Below are 19,304 nucleotides of genomic sequence, written 5' to 3' on the forward strand. Positions count from 1 at the left end.
TCTGATTTATAGAATTTGAAAGGTCCATCCTTCAGATTATTTTGTGCTTACTGATCGTTGTTCATGAATCAACCAGTACTTAGGTGGAGAATCAGGGTTTAGGAACGATATATGTATTACTTGATGCTGGTTGAGAGAGGATAGATCAGATTACCTTGCGAAAGCTGTCCTGAAGGTACATTGTTATTGTTTCATTCTTAAGTATCCTTTTATTGTTTGGCCTTTTTTTGTGTGATTCTCTTTCGTGATACTCTTATTTTTTTTAAAAAAAAATTTACATATGTCACAAATTTGTTTTGAGATTCTGTTCAGAGGTTGCTTTGTTATTTGGCCAAGTTTTAATTTGTTCCCATAATTGTTGTATATGATTGATATTCAGTTCATGCTGCATTCTTTGATTTTAATGCAATTTACGGTCCCTGCAACACTAACAGGTTTGCTCAAATTGGAGAATGGATGGCACATGGATTTTGATCAAACAAACTTCGCTTTGTTCTCCCCGCCAGATTTCTACACAAAAGTTAGTAGTGTGCTTGAAATTTCAGTTTCCTATTGGAACTGAAAGAAATGTGATTTGGACTTCACAGCATTTGGGAATTCATCAAAGTTTGGTTTCCGATTAAAGGTTTGAACTTCCTTGCCTCAAGAACTGAAATAAATAAGTATATTCAGAGTGCTTAGTGATGATTAGACATACAGTTGCTTAATAATTAATGTATATTTGTGATCATAGGAAACAAGAACAGCATGATGTTATAACAAAATCAATAGTTAATGCACACTATGAAGAGGGTGATGTTGTTTGGTGCCATGACTACCATCTTATATTTCTTCCAAAATGCTTGAAGGAATATAACAGCAAAATGAAAGTCGGTTGGTTTCTCCACACTCCCTATCCTTCCTCTGAAATTCATAGGACACTGCCATCATGATCAGAGCTCCTACGCTCAGTTCTTGCAGCTAATTTAGTTGGGTAAGTATTGGTTACATTCTACTCAATGTGCTTTACTTTGCCTAAGATAGTTGATATAGAGTGCCACTTGACAGCTGGCATATCCTTTGAATTTCTCAAGCTTGGTAATCTGTCAATACACATTCGGAAAGTATTTCATGTTCCCACTAGCATAATGTGCATACTATCTATATTAACTGCCAAAAGCACTATCAGTGTTGGGAATTATGACATCTGTCAAGAATATCAACAAATAACTGATAACTTTGCAAGGCTTTGATCCTATCTGACCATCATGCTTGATGCATAATATTAACGTTCAGCCATGATAATAGTATGCTCTTATAGTGCTCAAGCTATGTTCTATTGCCACATAATTTTCTATTACTGACCATGATACCCACATCACATGGCTAGAAGCCCCTGATTATATTACTCAACATTTTCTTATTTTCTTTTTTTGATCAAGTAAACTAATTCTGTTGTTTCTCTCTCGAATTATGTTATGATTTATGAACATCTGGAATAACCATCGATGAGTGGTAACCTGTAATAGATTTTGTACTGTTATATTGTCATTCCATTTTTGTTTCATCACATTATGAAATGAGTTTCAAGGCAAGATAGTTTCAGCCTATTTTGATGACCAAAATGAAGAAGCAATAATTAGCATCCAATGACTAGGAAAGGAACTTCTGTTGTTGATTGCACAAGTTAACAACTAAGTCATTAAACTTATCACTTACATTGGCACTCTATATCTTCTGTAATAAACATTTAATTGGCTCCCTTTCATTTTATTGTCATTATCATTGTCATGATGTATATATATATATATATAGGTATATACGCACTTATGACCATGCACCACACTTTGACACTTTGTTAGTGCTTGCACTCGCATTCTTCGGCTTGAGGGGACGCCCGAAGGAGTTGAGGATCAAGGGAGGCTTACTTGAGTGGATGCGGTATCTCTCTCTAACTGTTACCTGTGTTTTTTTTTTTTTTTATAATTTTCGTTCTTTCCTTTGAGGTTAGTTGTTCTAACAGCAAACAAAATTTAATCTTTATCAGAGATACGCACGCTATCAAATCTTTCTTAGTTTTCTGTGCTTGAAATTTCAGTTTCCTATTGGATTAGGCTGAAATAGGAAATGTGTAAGCAATCACTCCTAGATTTCTAAATATACACACGAGGATGATGCATATTGGAGCTAAAGAGATTATGAACTTTTATTATTAACTTCTTCAAATCTTTTTAATACACACTATCAAATCTTTCTAAATATACACACATAATCTCTTTATCTCTAGATCGTTCCGCCACACTATATATATATATATATAGATTCTATCCAGAGCGGAGCTCCGCTTTGAAAATTAACGTGTGAAGTTCGAGTTTTTGGTCACTTTTCGATCGCACATCCACATCTCGACCGTTCAGTTTTTAGGTACTAGTGTATAGATCGTCTCTGCAAATTTTCAGCCAAAATGATGATCGTTAAGGTATTGATAATTTCCTTAAAGCTAGTACGGTTCAGGTTGACAGATTCAGTCCGTCCATTGATTTAAGTGAGTTAGATAACTTAACGATCATCAATTTGGCTGAAAATTTACAGAGATGATCTATACACTAGTACCTAAAAACTGAATGGTCGAGATGTGGATATGCGACCGAAAAGTGACCCAAAACTCGAACTTCACATGTTAATTTCAAAGTGGAGCTCCGCTCTGGATAAAATCTGTGTGTTAGATTCTATCCAGAGCGGAGCTCTGCTTTGAAAATTAACGTGTGAAGTTCGAGTTTTTGGTCACTTTTCGATCGCACATCCACATCTCGACCGTTCAGTTTTTAGGTACTAGTGTATAGATCGTCTCTGCAAATTTTCAGCCAAAATGATGATCGTTAAGGCATTGATAATTTCCTTAAAGCTAGTACGGTTCAGGTTGACAGATTCAGTCCGTCCATTGATTTAAGTGAGTTAGATACCTTAACGATCATCAATTTGGCTGAAAATTTACAAAGATGATCTATACACTAGTACCTAAAAACTGAATGGTTGAGATGTGGATGTGCGATCGAAAAGTGACCAAAAACTCGAACTTCACACGTTAATTTTCAAAGCGGAGCTCCGCTCTGAATAGAATCTAAGTATATATATATATATATATATATATATATATATATATATATATATATATATATATATATATAGGGTTTAGGCTCTGTTCACATTTTATGTTTCATTCCACATGAAGTTTCTAAGCATTTTGAACTTTTATTATTAACTTCTTCAATGATCAGCCACCCTTTTAGAGTCTTCTTAGAGTTTGTGGACTTAGAAGCGTTTTCTATATGAAAACACATGTGAAAATTAGAATTTTTTTTTCCTTTGTAAGTTCCTGAACTCTCTCTTTTTCCTGTAATATAGTTTATACATGCAGACAACTGGTGTGGATCCAATAACTAGAAGGCATGTGTGGAACATCATTGAGGATGCAACAATTGCCCCTTTTTTCTAACCACTGACTCAATGTTAGAAGCTGACATTCTAACTGGTAGGATAGGAATAATGGCAAAGAGTAGGATCTGTTGCATAGGTACTTCAATCAGGCTAAAAGCACGTTCTGGTACTGGCTTCATTGGTAATGTTAGTTTTAGTGGAAGCACCAATGGATCAAGTCCTCTGCATGTGGATGCACTTACTACACCTCACCGTTAGGCAGTGAAGCAGTGAAGCAGTTCAAATTAGTTTGTTTATTTCAAAAATGGTATGTATTTTTGTATGCATACAAATGTTAATGCTAACATGGAAATATTTGACAGCATTTGGATGTTCATCAATAGAAAAGAACAAAGCCCTTCTGATATCTGTAATTAATGATCAAGTTAGCCGCTATATGAATGATAAAATTCAAGCACATAATATACCCGCAGCATCGCGCGCGGTCTTGGTTTCTAGTGATATATCTACATGACATTCATGTTGCCACAAAAAAAAAAAAAAACATTCATGTTTGGCAATTGGCGCCCTCCCGGACCAATTGACTCCCGACATCACTGACAAAGTGACGGGCGATTTACCCAACCAATCGACAATTGGCCAATAACAAATCAATTAATCGGATATCTCAACGATTGACCAGCGACCTTATCTAATAACTTTCAAACAGTACCACCACCTTGTGATGATTTCAAAACCACCGGATCGGCATTCTAAAAGGATACTTCACAGACCAACTGACCGTATCACTAATGACAACCATCTCTTAGCATCTCCATTATCCAATTAAGCTTGTTTGTCTTTTTTATTTATTTATTATTATTACATACAACTAGCACTACTAAAATAATATTAATAGACATTACTTCAATTAAATCAATTGGGATGACACGCGATGTAAAAACTTATCCTAACATCAATTTATGATATTTCTGATTTTTATTTATATAATTAATATTAGTTGTTAAATTAGCCGATGTCTAAAATGTTGTTCAAATTTTACAAAAACGCAAAATGACTAAATTAAAAAAAAATTCCAAAATGCAGGGAACAAAAAATTTCATCTTCCCCACACTCGGTCATTTTTCGCACACGACTCATATTAACTTGAGTCATTCCCAAACCCTAACCACCGCGACTCTTTCACCCAACCAACAACCAACCTCCTCATCCTCCAACCAACATCCGATCGTTCTCCTCCAACCAGCACCCGCCTCTAACTAGCAGCGTTTGATTTTTTAGTCCTATACGGCTATACTTAGGATCAGGTCCTCTTTCTCTTCTCTCCACCAATATGATCATTCATTTCTCTTCTCAAATTCACCATCTTAGGGATGGCATGAAAACCCACGGGCACGGGTACCTGCGGGTAATTTTTCCTTTTGGGTATTTGTTAATGGGTAATGCCCATATTTTATGGGTATGGGTAATTACAAAATACCAGTATAAAAATGGGTGGGGTATGGGTATACCCGTGGGTACCCAAATACCCATATAAAATTGTAAACCCAATTTTTTTTTTTTAATTGAGAACTATTATTTTTCAACCAACATATGGGGCATTTTTATAATTTTCTTATTCTAAAAAAAAAAAAAACAGAAAACTTATACGGGGTATTTCTCTTTCCCACCCAGAATACACCTTTAAGTCTTCAACGAGACGAGCCGCCATGATTGAAGGTGTTGTGCAGCCAAAACTCTGAGACCCAAAATGTAATGATCGAGATTTTTTGTATTAATTCTTGTTTGGCGTAAATTTAATAAAGTCTCAATTGTTACGAAATGTAGTTTCAATATACTAGCGTAAATGGATTTTGATCCGTGATGATCAGGCCGTTCGATCGACTTGTAGATTTGATATATTAATCGTAGAAGTGTTCTGATGACTTTGTGTGGTCTTGGATGAGGATCTGACCGTTGGATCATCGTATAATTGTGAAAAGACGATTCAAAAGGCGATCTGTGAGGATCTGACCGTTGGATCTTCGTATAATTGTGAAAGGACGATTCAGAAGGCGATCCGTGAGGATCCGACCGTTGGATCTTCGTATAATTTTGAGCAGATGATCTTAAGGCCGATCTGTAAGGATTCAACCGTTGGATCATCGTATAATTGTGAAAAGATGATTCAAAAGGCGATCCGTGAGGATCCGACAGTTGGATTTTTCGTATAATTTTGAGAGGATGATCTTAAGGACAATCCGTGAGGATCCGACCGTTGGATCTTCGTATAATTTTGAGAGGATGATCTTGAGGGTCATCATTGAGGATCCGACCGTTGGATCATCATATAATTGTGAAAAGGACGATTCAAGGCCTTTAATAAGCTGAAGGCCTTAAATAAATAAATAAATTAAAAAAAATTTAAAAAAAAAACTACCTATATTGAAAACCGGTAAATAGGCGGGTATGAATTTACCCGTTTAGAAATTGGTTGGGTAAATACCCATACCCGCGAATTTTTTGATGGATATTACCCACAAACTATTATTGGGAGAGTATTACCCAATGGGTATGAATGCCAACTCTACACCGTCTTCTTCTATTTGTGCAATTCAAGCTCCTCATAGTGAAGCTCAGCCCTAACCTAGACCGATCAAACCCAGTTAGTTTTTTATTTGATACCAACTACGCCAACGACGCCGGAGCTCCTCCTTGTTCCGTCATCGAGCCTGCCAAGGACAACAAGAGATAGGGGCCCAAGTAACATTCCTAAACGCTTGTCATATCAGTTTCATGGCAATAATATTACTGCTGCTGCTTCTTTGGGCTTTGTATGTTTCTCTATTTATACAATACTCTGAACTGTTCTTTGAATGTTTCTCTGTTTATACCATACTTTATACTCCCAGGATAGATTATAGCATAAAACAGAGAAACATTCAAAACAGTATAGATCATATACTCTATTCTTTGAATGTCGAGAGAGAGCGCAACCACCATTACAGCAGTTCCAACTCCAGTCAATCCTTCATTGTTGCAACATTCCTTATGAAAATCAACATAAATGGATTTGCTTCTTGTTCAATCCTCAAATCTAACAGATTAGATCTAAGAGGACAAGGCACGTTACAATGGTGTGATTCCCTCAATCTATGACAGAATACAAAACATTAAGTACATGGGAATCACACCATTGAGTGTATTAAACACACTCAGAAACAAAAATACAAATAAAAAAATGATCTCCAACACGGTCCTTTTTTTTTTTCTTTCTCTTTTTCTTTTTTGTTCTCTTATGCATGATCTATAACTGTAGCCAACGAATATCTGTGAACAACAACTTGCAAATTAGAAATAACTGCAATAATCTTACCATCCTATCTAGATTTAGGTTGTATAAGCTCTAGGCCACCCACAAATGGCCTCAATTGCTCAGGAATAACTACAGAGCCGTCTTCTTGCTGGTTATTTTCCAGTAGGCAGACGATCATTCGTGGTACTGCACATGCTGTTGCATTTAATGTATGAACAAATTGTGGTGGAGAGAGGTTGCCCTTACCCTTTTTAGGATTTGTAGATGCTGGTTCTGAAGAACGATACCGTATCCCAAGACGGCGACTTTGGTAGTCTGTACAGTTTGATGCGCTTGATATCTGTCCACACAGATCAAATTAAACATATAAATCTTCTGGCATAGTGAACCTATGATCCTATCATCCGACCCATTTGTATTTTTTTTCTTCTATATTTGTCAGTTTCACCCCTATAATTTCATTCCAATAACTGGTAGTCCAAGTTATAAATTCTGAATCTGTGATCTTCCTCCAGCTTCCAACTTGCAAAAAAAAATTGCCCAATCCCCGAGTTCAAACTTAGTTTTGAGGTTTTGACCCATCTAAACCCATTAGTTTTGGGATTCTATTGTAACAAAATCATATGAAAAAAAATTGACTGGTAGAGAAATCTAAGCTTGAAAGTGAATATTTGAACATGAAAGCTTTGAAGTGCAGCCATAAATTTTTCTACAAAATGCTATCATCGACTCAAATGACTTGCTTATTTGTGTTGTACTAAAAAAAACAGTCTAAAACAGGCAAGATGACTATAATTGACTTTCAACTGAGTCAAACTGTCAAAAAAATCCCTAATTCTCAAGATGGTTATAAGAAGGCTTCAAACCCTATATATATATATTTTATCCAGAGCGGAGCTCCGCTTTGAAATTAACGTGTGAAGTTCGAGTTTTTAGTCACTTTTTGGTCGCATATCCACATCTCGACCGTTCAATTTTTAGGTACTAATATATAGATCATCTCTGCAAATTTTCAACCAAATTGATAATCGTTAAGGTATCTAACTCGCTTAAACCAATGGAGAAACTGAATCTGTCAACCTGAACCATAGTAGCTTTAAGGCAGTTATCAATGCCTTAACAATCATCATTTTGGCTGAAAATTTGCAAAGATGATCTATACACTAATACCTAAAAACTGAACGGTCGAGATGTGGATATGCAAACTCGAACTTCACATGTTACTTTCAAAGCGAAGCTCCGCTCTGGATAGGATATGTATATATATATATATATATATATATATATATATATATAGAGAGAGAGAGAGAGAGAGAGAGCAATACCTCACCAAACCGAGCTAATCCAGGCATCCATGCCTCAATATCAAATTTACGATAAGCGGGTGCACCTAAATCCCCAGATGCCATGTCCAGAGTTCTGCCAAGAAACTCAACATTACCAAAAACACAGAAACCAAATCATGTGAATAATGAGAAGGCTGTGTACAAGTCCTCACTTATAATGTAATCCTAGTGATGAGAATAGATCTTCTTCAATTTTTATGAGCTCTTCATGGTAAAAGTCACTCTCCTCTGGTTGGCATAATATAAACATCTCCAACTTGCTGAATTGATGGACACGATACAGACCCCTGAATGAGAATACAAGAAATTTATTAGACGCTGACTGAAACCCAAAGTCCCAAAGAATATAGTCTACATGCACATAAGATGATCAGAACCAGAAACCTTAGGAATATAGCTTGCGCCCTATATGACACACGGACCCCATGGTATCTCAATCTTTACAAGGTGAAAAAAAACACATCACCTTGGCAGAATTTGTGAACCTTCTTACACAATAAGGAGAAACCGTGAAAGCAGGGGACGTACCAAAAATTTGATTTTGTACAACTTGTTTAGAAAAGCTGATAAATTGGTAAGAATGCACGTCGACAAAGGCAAATAAAAATAAAAGGCCAAGGACGGTCAATCATGCCATACTTTTTAACTGCAAAGTAAAATGCAGTAAAATAAAATTAGTCCAATTATTTAATTACTAGTGGTACAGCAACACAGAAAAACTTTCCTTTTTCTTTTTATTTAAGATTTCAATTCACATACAAAACAAACCATCTCAAGTTGTTATAAACAATTTACATATGCGTTCAAATACTCCACTCTTACATTCCGGTAATTCGAAATTAACATTCAGGCCTCACCAAAAAGAAAAAAAAAATAGTAGTTTCCTATCAGCAATTCATTGTGAAACACGAAAGAGATGAGATTAAAGCTCAAGGCTCGGGGCACAACATTTGATTTGATGTTCATTGTGTAATACAATGCTGCCCCACCTTTGTGTTGGGTAGAATGGAAGACTAACAGTCTAACACATCACGTGCAGCAATAGAATGTTGGTAGGAGCATATTATATCAACCTAGGAAGGGCAACAATAACGCTGGTACATATCACAAATATTATGAGTACTTATCAGTTTGCCTAAATATTGATGCACCAATTTGGGCCATTATTCTTAAGCTGTCATACTTGGATACTTTAGAATATTATTAAGTTATTCAAGTCCATATATGCAGTGAAAAAAAAGTATATGAGGTCATCGACAACAAAAGAAATATATATGCTGATAATTTACCTTGTTGCTGTACCTGCAGCACCTGCCTCAGTACGGAAGCAATGGGAGACTGCCACATATTTCAAAGGTAACACTGATGCAGAAAGAATAGAATCCATATGAATTCCTCCAACAGGAATCTCTGCAGTGCCGATGAGGCATTGATCACTGCCCTCAATAGAATAAACCTGTTTGTGTATGAACATAGATAAGACAGCATTTCATTTCCAGCAGGGTATGTTTAGAGACTGAGTGAATTAACCTGAGTATTTGTTCCACGGGGTTGGAAACCACATTTTTCAACAACAGAGGACCTTACAATCTCTGGAGTTGTTAAAGGTGTGAAGCCCCGTTTCATGACTTCCAAAAGCGTCCAGTTGATAAGACCCATCTCTAGCATCACTGCTTCATTCTTGAGATAGTAGAACTTTGAGCCGCTGACCTGTAGAAAGTAGCCAGACCTTAATTGAACAGATAAGAGAAAGCAAGTCCTTTCCCTTGTCAAGTGGAGCCAATATATCCTTAAACCATTTTCTTGGGAATATTTTTAAGGCTTAATTATATAAGGAGGACCAAAGAATTGATCAAATCTTCCAATTTGTCCAACAAAGATCCATCACCCATATCACCAGACCAGTCCAAAGTCCTACGTAAATTCTAAACTTAGAAATTAAATGACAACCTCATTTACCGTCTAGCTAGAGTCACTTTAAGGCAGTAGCTGAAACAAAAAAAGTACCTCTGAAGCAGCATCAAAATCAAAGAGATCTAGGTCCTTTCCAAGTTGAAGGTGATCCTTGGCAGGAAAGTTAAACTCGCGAGGGATGCCTACCTACAAAAGCATATAGCAGGTGAGGAAGCATGCACAGGACCTCCCTCTTGAGTGAGTGAGTGAGTGTCTGTGTGTGTGTGTGTGTGTGAGAGAGAGAGAAAGAGAGAGAGGGAGAGAGAGATAGACAGACCGACCATCTTTCTAATGGTTGAACTGTCCTCCCCGCCTATTGGGACATCTGGATGAGTCATATTAGGTATACATTGTGCTTCCTGTTGGAGCTCATCAGTAAGCTTAAGCAGGTCTTCTTCCAATTTAAGAATCCCTTCCTTCAGATTCTTTCCTAAATGCAAAACATCATACATCTAAATAAGTACTCTCCAAAAGCTGAATTGGAAAGAGACCAACAGAGTATATAGAAGAAAACGGAAGAGCAAAAGTTATACAATGATACCTTCCTCTATGAGTTTTTGACGCTCGAAGGACTCCAACTTCCCTTTCATCTTGTTTGCCACCGCATTCCTTTCTGCACGAAGTCGCTCAACTTCCTGCTTTCTGTGAGTGACAATTAGCTATAAAATTGATAAGGAAAACACCACTTTGCTAAAAATACCAACACGAAAATTTTCCAAGCTCAAAATACCAATACAATCAAGTGAATCAACTCTTAGCCTAATCCCCCAGCATAACATCACATCAAATAATGGTTGCTATATAGTGATATGCTACATTGGGTTATTCTTGATGTCCTTTTTGTAACTCTATGATGCATTCTATATTTTTAGCTTGAAGTTGGTTGCATATAATCAGTGGATACCTTCTCCTAACTCTAGGCAAAAAGCAAGATGCTTATAACACCTCAATAGAAATCAATCACTAATTACTGAATGAAAATTTTGACCTTTTGAAGATTCAACATTTGATTGTAGAGCTGAAGCACAAGTTCCAAATTGGCATTGGAGTTCCTCTTCTTTATATTGGCAGCAACAGCATCCTTGTTCTCCCTTATCCACTTGAAATCTATCGCTGCTTTCCACTGCGGTTTCACACCTACAATCCCCGAAAAATAACAATACAATTAACTAAACATAAATCTAAAGAACTCTACTTTGTTCAAAACCCAACAAGTTTATGAAAAGAGAGAACCTTTCTCACCTGGGTTTGTTGCTTTTGGTGCTGTGGCGACAGTGGCTTGTACGGCCGAGGCTGAGAAGCCCTTGACGAAGAAGAGAGGATCTTGAGGTCTTGGTGTGTGGCTACGGCGGTAGAGGAAGGTTTTGGACAATGGATTGAAAACGGAGCGGAAAGAAGAAGAGTAAGAAGAAGAGGGTGAAGGAATTGCAGCGAGCTTGAGGGTTTGTAAGGTAGTCCCGCCAAGACCCATTGTTGTGCTACTGATTGTGCGGACCTGCGCGAATGGGTGAAACACCGAGGGAACTGGAGTGCTTGGAGAAGAAGAGGATCCCATTTTATCGTACAATTTTGTTGTTGTTTCTTAAAAAAAAAAAAAAGGCAAAACAGCTAAATTACCCCTTAACTTTTCCTATAGTTGCCAGTTTACCCCCTGACATTTCAATTTTAATTTTTCACACCCTAACTTTTCTAACTCTTGCCAATTCGCACCATACCGTTAACTTTTAGATTTTCCATCCAATTTTTCCGTTAACTTGCTCGGCATTTTCTTCTTTCCAATTGTCACTAAAAAAAAAAAAATTAAACAAACAAATTGTTCAAGAATATCAATACGTACAAATGATACATTGGTACCCGCTAACTTTTCTCATAGCTGCCAGATTACCCCCTAACTTTTCCCATAGCTGCCAAATTACCCTCATTTGTACGTATTGATATTCTTGAACAATTGGTTTGTTTAGTTTTTTTTTTGTGACAATTGGAAAGATGAAAACGCCAAGCAAGTTAACTGAAAAATTGGATGGAAAATCTAAAAGTTAACGGTAGGGTGTGAATCGGCAAGAGTTAGAAAAGTTAGGGTGTGAAAAATCAAAATTGAAATGTCAGCGGGTAAATTGGCAGCTATAGGAAAAGTTAGGGGGTAATTTGGCTATTTTGCCAAAAAAAAAATAATAATAATAATAGATGGGCTCACACACTATGTATGAATATTATTATTATTATTATTTTTTATAAATAGTGAGTGAAAAGTTTTTTTATAGGAGTAGGTAGTTTTTCATGGAAGTGGATAGTTTTTTTTCAAAGTTCTTAGGGCATTTCCAACGGCTGGAGTCATAAGCCATTTTGGCTTTGGCTTTTGTGGGGAGCATCTCCAACGGCTGAGCATGTGGAGCCATTTTGGCGATTGAGCCAAAAGCTGAGTCAAAATGACTCAACTTTGAAGAACGAAAGCCAAAGCTGGGAGGGAAGAGAAACGGCGGGCCCCGACTACATGTGCTTCAATTGCAGCTGAAGAAGATGATGCGCCAGAGGGATAAGACAGAAGGGACTCGCGGAAGACGACAAAATAAGGGCACAGCAGTGGCTGACGCGCGAGACACGCGCTGGAGATGCAGCCGACACATGGGGCTCGACTGTGCAGAACGGGCAGAAGTCTTCCAACGGTAAAAATCTAACGGCCCAGATTCAACTTCATTAATTCTATTTAAAATGAAAGCCCTAAATTAAATCTTTCTAAACATAAAAAAGTTAATATATATATACATTGAATATCCAATCTGACGGTTCAAAAAATTGTATGGATTAAAATCAACGGTTAATAATAAAGTAAATGTGTTTTAAACCCAAAAAAAATTTGAAAAAATAAAAGAAAATTTTCTAAAAAATCAGAAAAATGTTTTTTGCCCGTTGGAACAGTAACTTTAACAAATTCTATAAAGATCCCCATTTGGGGTAGATCCCATCGACTAAGTAGTAGCATTGGCCATATTCTCTAGCACCTACATGGTACGAAACTCGAGGAGCCTCACCTGTGCATATTTCATTGAATAATGGAGACATTCCAAGTACATTAATATCATTAAGGGAACCTGGAAGTCCGAAATAGGCGTGCCAAATCCAAGCATCGTATGATGCGACCGCCTCCAGAATGATTGTGGGTTTTCCCTTATAACTAGTGAAGTGCCCTTGCCTTGAGGTTTGGCAGTTTTTCCACTGCTAGTGCATACAATCGAGACTTCCCAACATTCCGGGGAACCCCCTTTTGTCAGCTACATCGAGCAACCGCTGCAAATCTGTCGGAGTTGGTCGACGAAGGTAATGATCGTGGTACACATTCTAGATTGCTCTAGTAAAGTGCGACAAGATCTCCAAAGCTGTAGATTCAGCTACGTCTATAAACTCATCACACAGGTCGGCCGGAAGCCCGTAAGCAAGCATCCTCATAGCACAAGTCATCTTTTGTTCGGTAGACAAACCAACTCTGCCGGAGGCATCATCATTTTGCACGAAGTACGGATCGTGGTTGGCGACATCATGCATCATTTGGTCAAACACATGAGGTCGCATTCTGTACCTTCTGCAAAATACATCACCCTGGAACCTGCACAGCGAAGTGAAGTATAGAGCTTTCAGTCGTCGATCCATAGCTTCTCGATCTCTTGCGATGTATTGGCGCCCGGGCTGTGAACCACCCCACTGTGATTCTTCCTCTTGGATCCTCAAGATATGAGAGGAAGCTGCCTGCATCACCAGGGCTCTTTGACAATTTCTTGTAATGGCATCTTCTTCCTCTTGCATTAGCAATTTCTGGAACCTATTCATTGCAACAAGGAACCAAAAATATAAAATGAAAAGGAAGTTCAGAATTTCTAAGCTTCTGAAATGAGAAGAGATGTGTTTGTGAATTGGTGAGCTATGATGGAGTGAATGACTCCGTATTTATGGAGGGTTGGAAAAGGATATCTGAAGATAGGATACGACACGTGGCAGATAAAAATCAAAAACGTAATCTAATCAGCCTTTCAACGACTGACACGTGGCACTAAAATCGGTAATAAAGTTGAGATAGAAAATCTTATCTTATCACGTGGTAAATAAAATCTCAACCGAGATAGATATCGGATCCGAATAGCACTGACACGTGGCACGAATATATAGATTCCCAAAAATAAAAAAAACGAAGGTAATTTTTTTAATCAATTAATGACGATAAATTATAGGGCTAAATACTAGTTAGTACCATGTGGTTTAGGTCCAAAATCAATTCAGTCCCTGGACTTCTAATTTCATCAAAAACACCCATGCACTTTCAATTTTGATCTAGTAGGTCCAATTCATTAATATTCTGTTATGGGTTCAAGTTATAGTTGAATTATTTGTTGAAAAACTATTTATTTTTAATAGTATGACTCACTCCTAAATTGATTATGCAGACCACCTCGATACCACATCATAAAACATAGGCCATCTATGAGCCACATTAACAAGTTAAATAACTCAATTGTTAAAAAACTAACAAATTGGACTTATTAGATCAAAATTGAAAGTGCAGGGGTGTTTTTGATGAAATTAGAAGTTCAGGGACTGAATTGATTTTGGACCTAAACCACAGGGTAGTAATTTGTATTTAGCCCTAAATTATATAACATAATTATGTATGATATATAAATTCATATTGTAATTAATTGATTCTCTAAAATGATTAATTTAATAAATGACTTTGGCTTTTGACTAAACATGGTTGGAGATGGAAAAATTGAATGAATAGTGATGACACTAGGGGAGTCAAATTTTGCATATGGCTTTGGCTTATGACTAAATGGTTGGAGATGCTCTTATGTGTTTCACTTTTACTATTTTTTTTTCTATTTTCTATTTATTTTGTAAGTTGACTATATTACCCTTATGTATTTTATGAGTTGTAAAAAATTTTAATATCTCAAAGTTATTTCAATACATTTTTTTAATTTTGGCTAACAAAATCTCTTCTCTTAATAATAGTATAGATAATAAATCAATAAAAATATTTTTCTTTTCTTTACCTTTTTTTTTTTTGAATAAAAGACTGGCGCTACTACCCTCAAGCCTTGATTAATGAAACTGTTAAATACAAGGGGGAGAAATTGAACCTAAAACCCCCGATTACAATAAGTAACTAGAGTATGTCCTGAAATGATATCATGCATATCTACAAAATACTTATAGCAAAAAGTGTTATACTGGCTACTCCACTTGCTTTAGCATAGTGGTGATATACGGAAAGATAACTCGATATGTAATCTGATTACAACGTAGCATAATTATCAATTGCACAGCTTTCCTACTATGTTGCCGTTGCATGATAAATCCGACGAAGGCAGGAACTCGCCGCCGACCTAGAGTAGACAAGACACTTTGAGTGCACACACATACACATAACCCGACTAGCCATTCACAACAAGTGGGGACTTATTCCTCATAAAACAAGTGGGGACTTATTACTCGCAAAAAGCGCAAATAAACTAAGCAACATAAGTAAATAACAACTATAAATAAAATAAAACCTGAGGTAGGGCCCACTAGTGATGTAATACTTGAGGTACTTTGAAAATAAAACAAAATTCTTTGTCAAAAAAGAAGAAGAAAATAAAACAAAATTAATAACAAAAATATTATTATAATATCCGGTAAATTTAGAAAATAGAATGTAATTAGTTATATTTGCTCAGTACCATTTGGTCTAGTAGCATAGTCTCCCATTTGAAAGTGAGAGGTTGTGAGTTCGACTCACGAAAGACTAGTTGTTGCATTTGAGTTGTTTATCTGAAAACAAAAAAAAAATTAGTTATATTCATTTTGAATTTTTTGGAAGGCACCCATGAAGTGAAATCTGTATTTAAATATTTGAGATCAAACTAAACAATTAGATGAGTTATTATGTTCTTCTGCAAAGTGGGAGCTAATGTCTCTGACCTAGCCGAGTCTAGGGTGACTATCTAGGGTTCCTCAATAGCAAGTCTTCCTTCTAGGGCTGGGCACGCGTGGGCCGGGTCCAACTATAATTTCACTGGGCCCGGACCCGACCCTTTTTGACAAAAACAGGGACCGACCCGGAACCGGCCCATTTCATTTCGGGCCCGGCTTGCGGGCTTTCGGGCCCAAAAACCTGTATTTGACCATTTGCTTATGCATATATATATATATATATATATATATATATATAGATTTCATTCATATATAGCTGCAAATTTCAAGCTGTTGAAGATTTGAATCAAAACACAATATCAAGATACAAAGTTCAAGCTGCAAATTCAAAGTGTCCAAATTCAAATACAAATTCAAATACTCATCAAGAACAATTGAAGGTACAATTCAAATTCAAAGTGTCCAAATTCAAATACAAATATCCAATGAAATATAAAGTCCTAATTCACAACCATTGAAGCATATTTGCAGTCACTAATCGACCTCATTTTCTCAGCAAACACTCAAAATATAAAAAGCAATGAACTGAACAAAATACAAAAAGCAATGAACTCAACAAAAACTCAAATCCTAGTTTAGCTACAAACCAAATAAGCACAAAAAGAGATCAAATTTATCAATAAACTGAGGAACCCATGAAGCTAAAACCAGTGGCAGACATGAAGAACAACGATCTCCTATTCTCTGCCTTCGGGTTGGCAGATGAAGTGAAGAGAGAAAGAGAGAAGGACAGAGCAATCCTGGGCGGCGTCTCGATCTGTGAGGGAGGGAGGAGGCGTTGTGCAGGTGAAGTGAAGAGAGAAAGAGAGAGAGAGGGACAGAGCTGGGCGCGGTCTCACTCGGTGCGTCGATCTATGAGGGAGAAAGAAGGAGGCGTCGGCCGCGTCGTGCAGGTGCAGTGAAGAGAGAAAGAGAAGGATCAGTGTCTCGATCCTGGGCGGCGTCTCGATCGGAGCCCGTTTTGTGTCTTGGCCTCACAACTATAGCGGAGGAGAATGAGCTCAGTTTCGACTTTGGAGATGGAGGCGCCTCTTGTGCGTTCAGATCGGGTAGAAAATTAGAAATGGAAGCTGAAGATTAGGTTTAGGCTTTTGAGAGAAGAGTAGAATCTTGTGTGTTCAATCCTATGATAAGAATTTTACTCTCTATATTAGGACCAATAATACATGGCCATCTGTCTTTTGATGTCTAATACGGGTCTGACTGGCTTTTTCTATTTTCAAACACAAGGCCCGGCCCGAACCGTTTGTTTGAAAGTCAAGGCCCGGCCCGAACCGTTTCGACAAAAAAAATAATTGGGCCCGACCCGTACAGGTTGGGCTTTGACAGGCCGGTTTGCAGGTTTTCGGGCTTAAATGCCCAGCCCTACTTCCTTCTACGGATTTGGATATTCTCAGTTGGAATTGCAGGGGTATCTGTAACGATTCAACCGTTAGGGCTTTGAAGGATTTGATCTCTCAAAACAGGCCCCAAATCATCTTTCTTTGTGAGACAAAGATCAGTAATCTGGGAGATTTCACAGCGTTGAAGCATGCGTTGGGGTTTTCGAATGCAAAGGAGGTTCTGAGTGATGGTCAAGCAGGTGGCTTGGGTGTCTTCTGGAACGATGAAGTCATAGTGCAGATGGGGACTATCTCGGCGCATCATAACAATATGGTAATTGTTGGAGGTCCTGGTGATCCGAGATGGAGGCTGACATGCTTTTATGGGTATGCCAGAACGTCAGAATGTGATTGCTCATGGAAACTGTTGCGGGACCTTTGTGACCTCGATTCTTTTCCTTGGGTAGTCATCGGTGACTTCAACAAGATCTTAAATAATGGAGAGAAGATTGATGGCCCTGTTAGGGCTGAAAGGCAAATGAGAGGGTCCCGAGATGCTTTAGGCTAGTGTGATCTTCTTGACTTAGGTTTTCAGGGTTGTCAATCTACTTGGTGGAATTCTGAGACTCAACTTCGCCTTGACAGGGCAGTTTGCACGCCTTCTTGGTGTGATATGTTTGGGTATGCTAAGGTCATACATTTACCTCCCAGTGATTCGGACCATATCCCAATCTTATTGTGTGCTAGTACGATCCCACTCCCATCTCGTCCTAAATATCACAAATTCAAGTTCGAGGCTTTCTGGCTGTAGCGACCCGAATAGGTATACCACAGCGCCGTAATATTAAGCCAATAGGAACTTGATACGTCATAGACATACCGTAGACCTACCAACTTAATACTACAAGGCCTTTTTTGAAAATACAAATTTTAGAAAATAGGAGACCAAGAAAAACTAAATTTTAGAAAAGATTTTAAATCAACAACCCAACATTCAAAATAACAAGTCTGGAAATGCTTAAAAACAAAGTGGGCAAGTGCACTGTGGCGCCTTAGGGCTTACATCATAACCGGAATGAAAGGAAAGTTCAACAACAACAATAGAACAAAGGGGTGAGGCGCGCTCCCAGGTAGGCAGACCTCACAGAGTTCAACATGGAATGAAAAACAAGTAAATCGATGGAATACCACAAGAGAAGAACTTCAAGCAACAGGAACGGCAACACACGAACTCGGCCAACGACCCACTTCTAATCCAAATCGTCCGGAATGACCTCGTTATAACCTGAAATGTAGGGGTGAGCATTTCGTCCTCGCTAGCCCAATAGGGGCCGACCCAACCTTAGTTAGGTTTGAAAACTAATAGGTAAAACATAACTATTAGAATATAGATTGCGTGCATTTGTAAAATTGAGTAAAACAAATGCAAACAAAAACAATCACTGTTGTTTCATTTTTTGGGAAATCATATGCAGCATGCTTCACACAACTTAGAGCTCCGAGATACTTACCTGCCGGCTAAACTAAAATAAATCGGTGACCGACCTGGTTCGTCATCCTTCGAGAATCGGCCAACTACTCTATAGTCTTTAGGGCTACAAGTAGCGAAATTGTCCATTTCCTGGCTCTGAGTCTCCTATGACTGGTTCACTCTCTGTACTCACCTTTCCTCGACAAACATAGGAGCATAGCCCCCTCTGGAGGTTCACGGTTATCAACACCGTGGGATCCCTAGGAATCTACGCGTCTATGTCCCATTCACTTTCAGGTCACAAACACAAACATACAAAGGGTACAGTATCTCAACATGCAAGTCTAGCCTCGGTTTTCGCAATCAACAGTTATCAGTTCTGAAAACAAATGTATCACGAGGCATCGACTAATGAACAACCAAAAATACTTGCAGGCAACATAATATTATACTAGAGCATTCTACATATATCGAAAAGTCTCTAATAAGGAAGGGACAGCTCACCCTACCTGGAAAATGTTGACGTACTCCACACT

The 19,304-nt window shown here is 37.8% G+C and overlaps 2 protein-coding genes across 4 annotated transcripts; both read right to left on the reverse strand.

Annotated features, from left to right (window-relative positions):
- Positions 1-6,430: 6,430 nt before the first annotated feature.
- LOC112175582 (serine--tRNA ligase, chloroplastic/mitochondrial) lies at positions 6,431-11,562 on the reverse strand. Of its 3 annotated transcripts, none has more exons than XM_024313270.2 (10): positions 11,254-11,562; positions 11,000-11,148; positions 10,553-10,646; positions 10,293-10,441; positions 10,066-10,158; positions 9,589-9,768; positions 9,348-9,514; positions 8,211-8,345; positions 8,038-8,131; positions 6,431-7,052 (listed from the first exon to the last, which is right to left on the reverse strand). In XM_024313270.2, the coding sequence occupies exons 1-10, from the start codon at positions 11,480-11,482 to the stop codon at positions 6,777-6,779; spliced, it is 1,566 nt and encodes a 521-aa protein (XP_024169038.1). In that variant the 5' UTR covers positions 11,483-11,562; the 3' UTR covers positions 6,431-6,776. The 3 variants fall into 3 exon arrangements, with proteins under 3 accessions (XP_024169038.1, XP_024169037.1, XP_024169039.1); XM_024313269.2 differs by having other exon boundaries at positions 11,245-11,562; XM_024313271.1 differs by lacking the exon at positions 11,254-11,562 and having other exon boundaries at positions 10,553-10,653; positions 11,000-11,141.
- Positions 11,563-13,347: 1,785 nt separating this feature from the next.
- On the reverse strand, positions 13,348-13,833 carry LOC112178473. The gene has a single exon (XM_024316615.1). It carries the CDS (start codon positions 13,831-13,833, stop codon positions 13,348-13,350), a length of 486 nt encoding a protein of 161 aa, XP_024172383.1.
- Between the last annotated feature and the right edge of the window lie 5,471 nt (positions 13,834-19,304).

This window comes from Rosa chinensis, chromosome 7, assembly GCF_002994745.2.
Source record: "Rosa chinensis cultivar Old Blush chromosome 7, RchiOBHm-V2, whole genome shotgun sequence".
NCBI lineage: Eukaryota > Viridiplantae > Streptophyta > Magnoliopsida > Rosales > Rosaceae > Rosa > Rosa chinensis.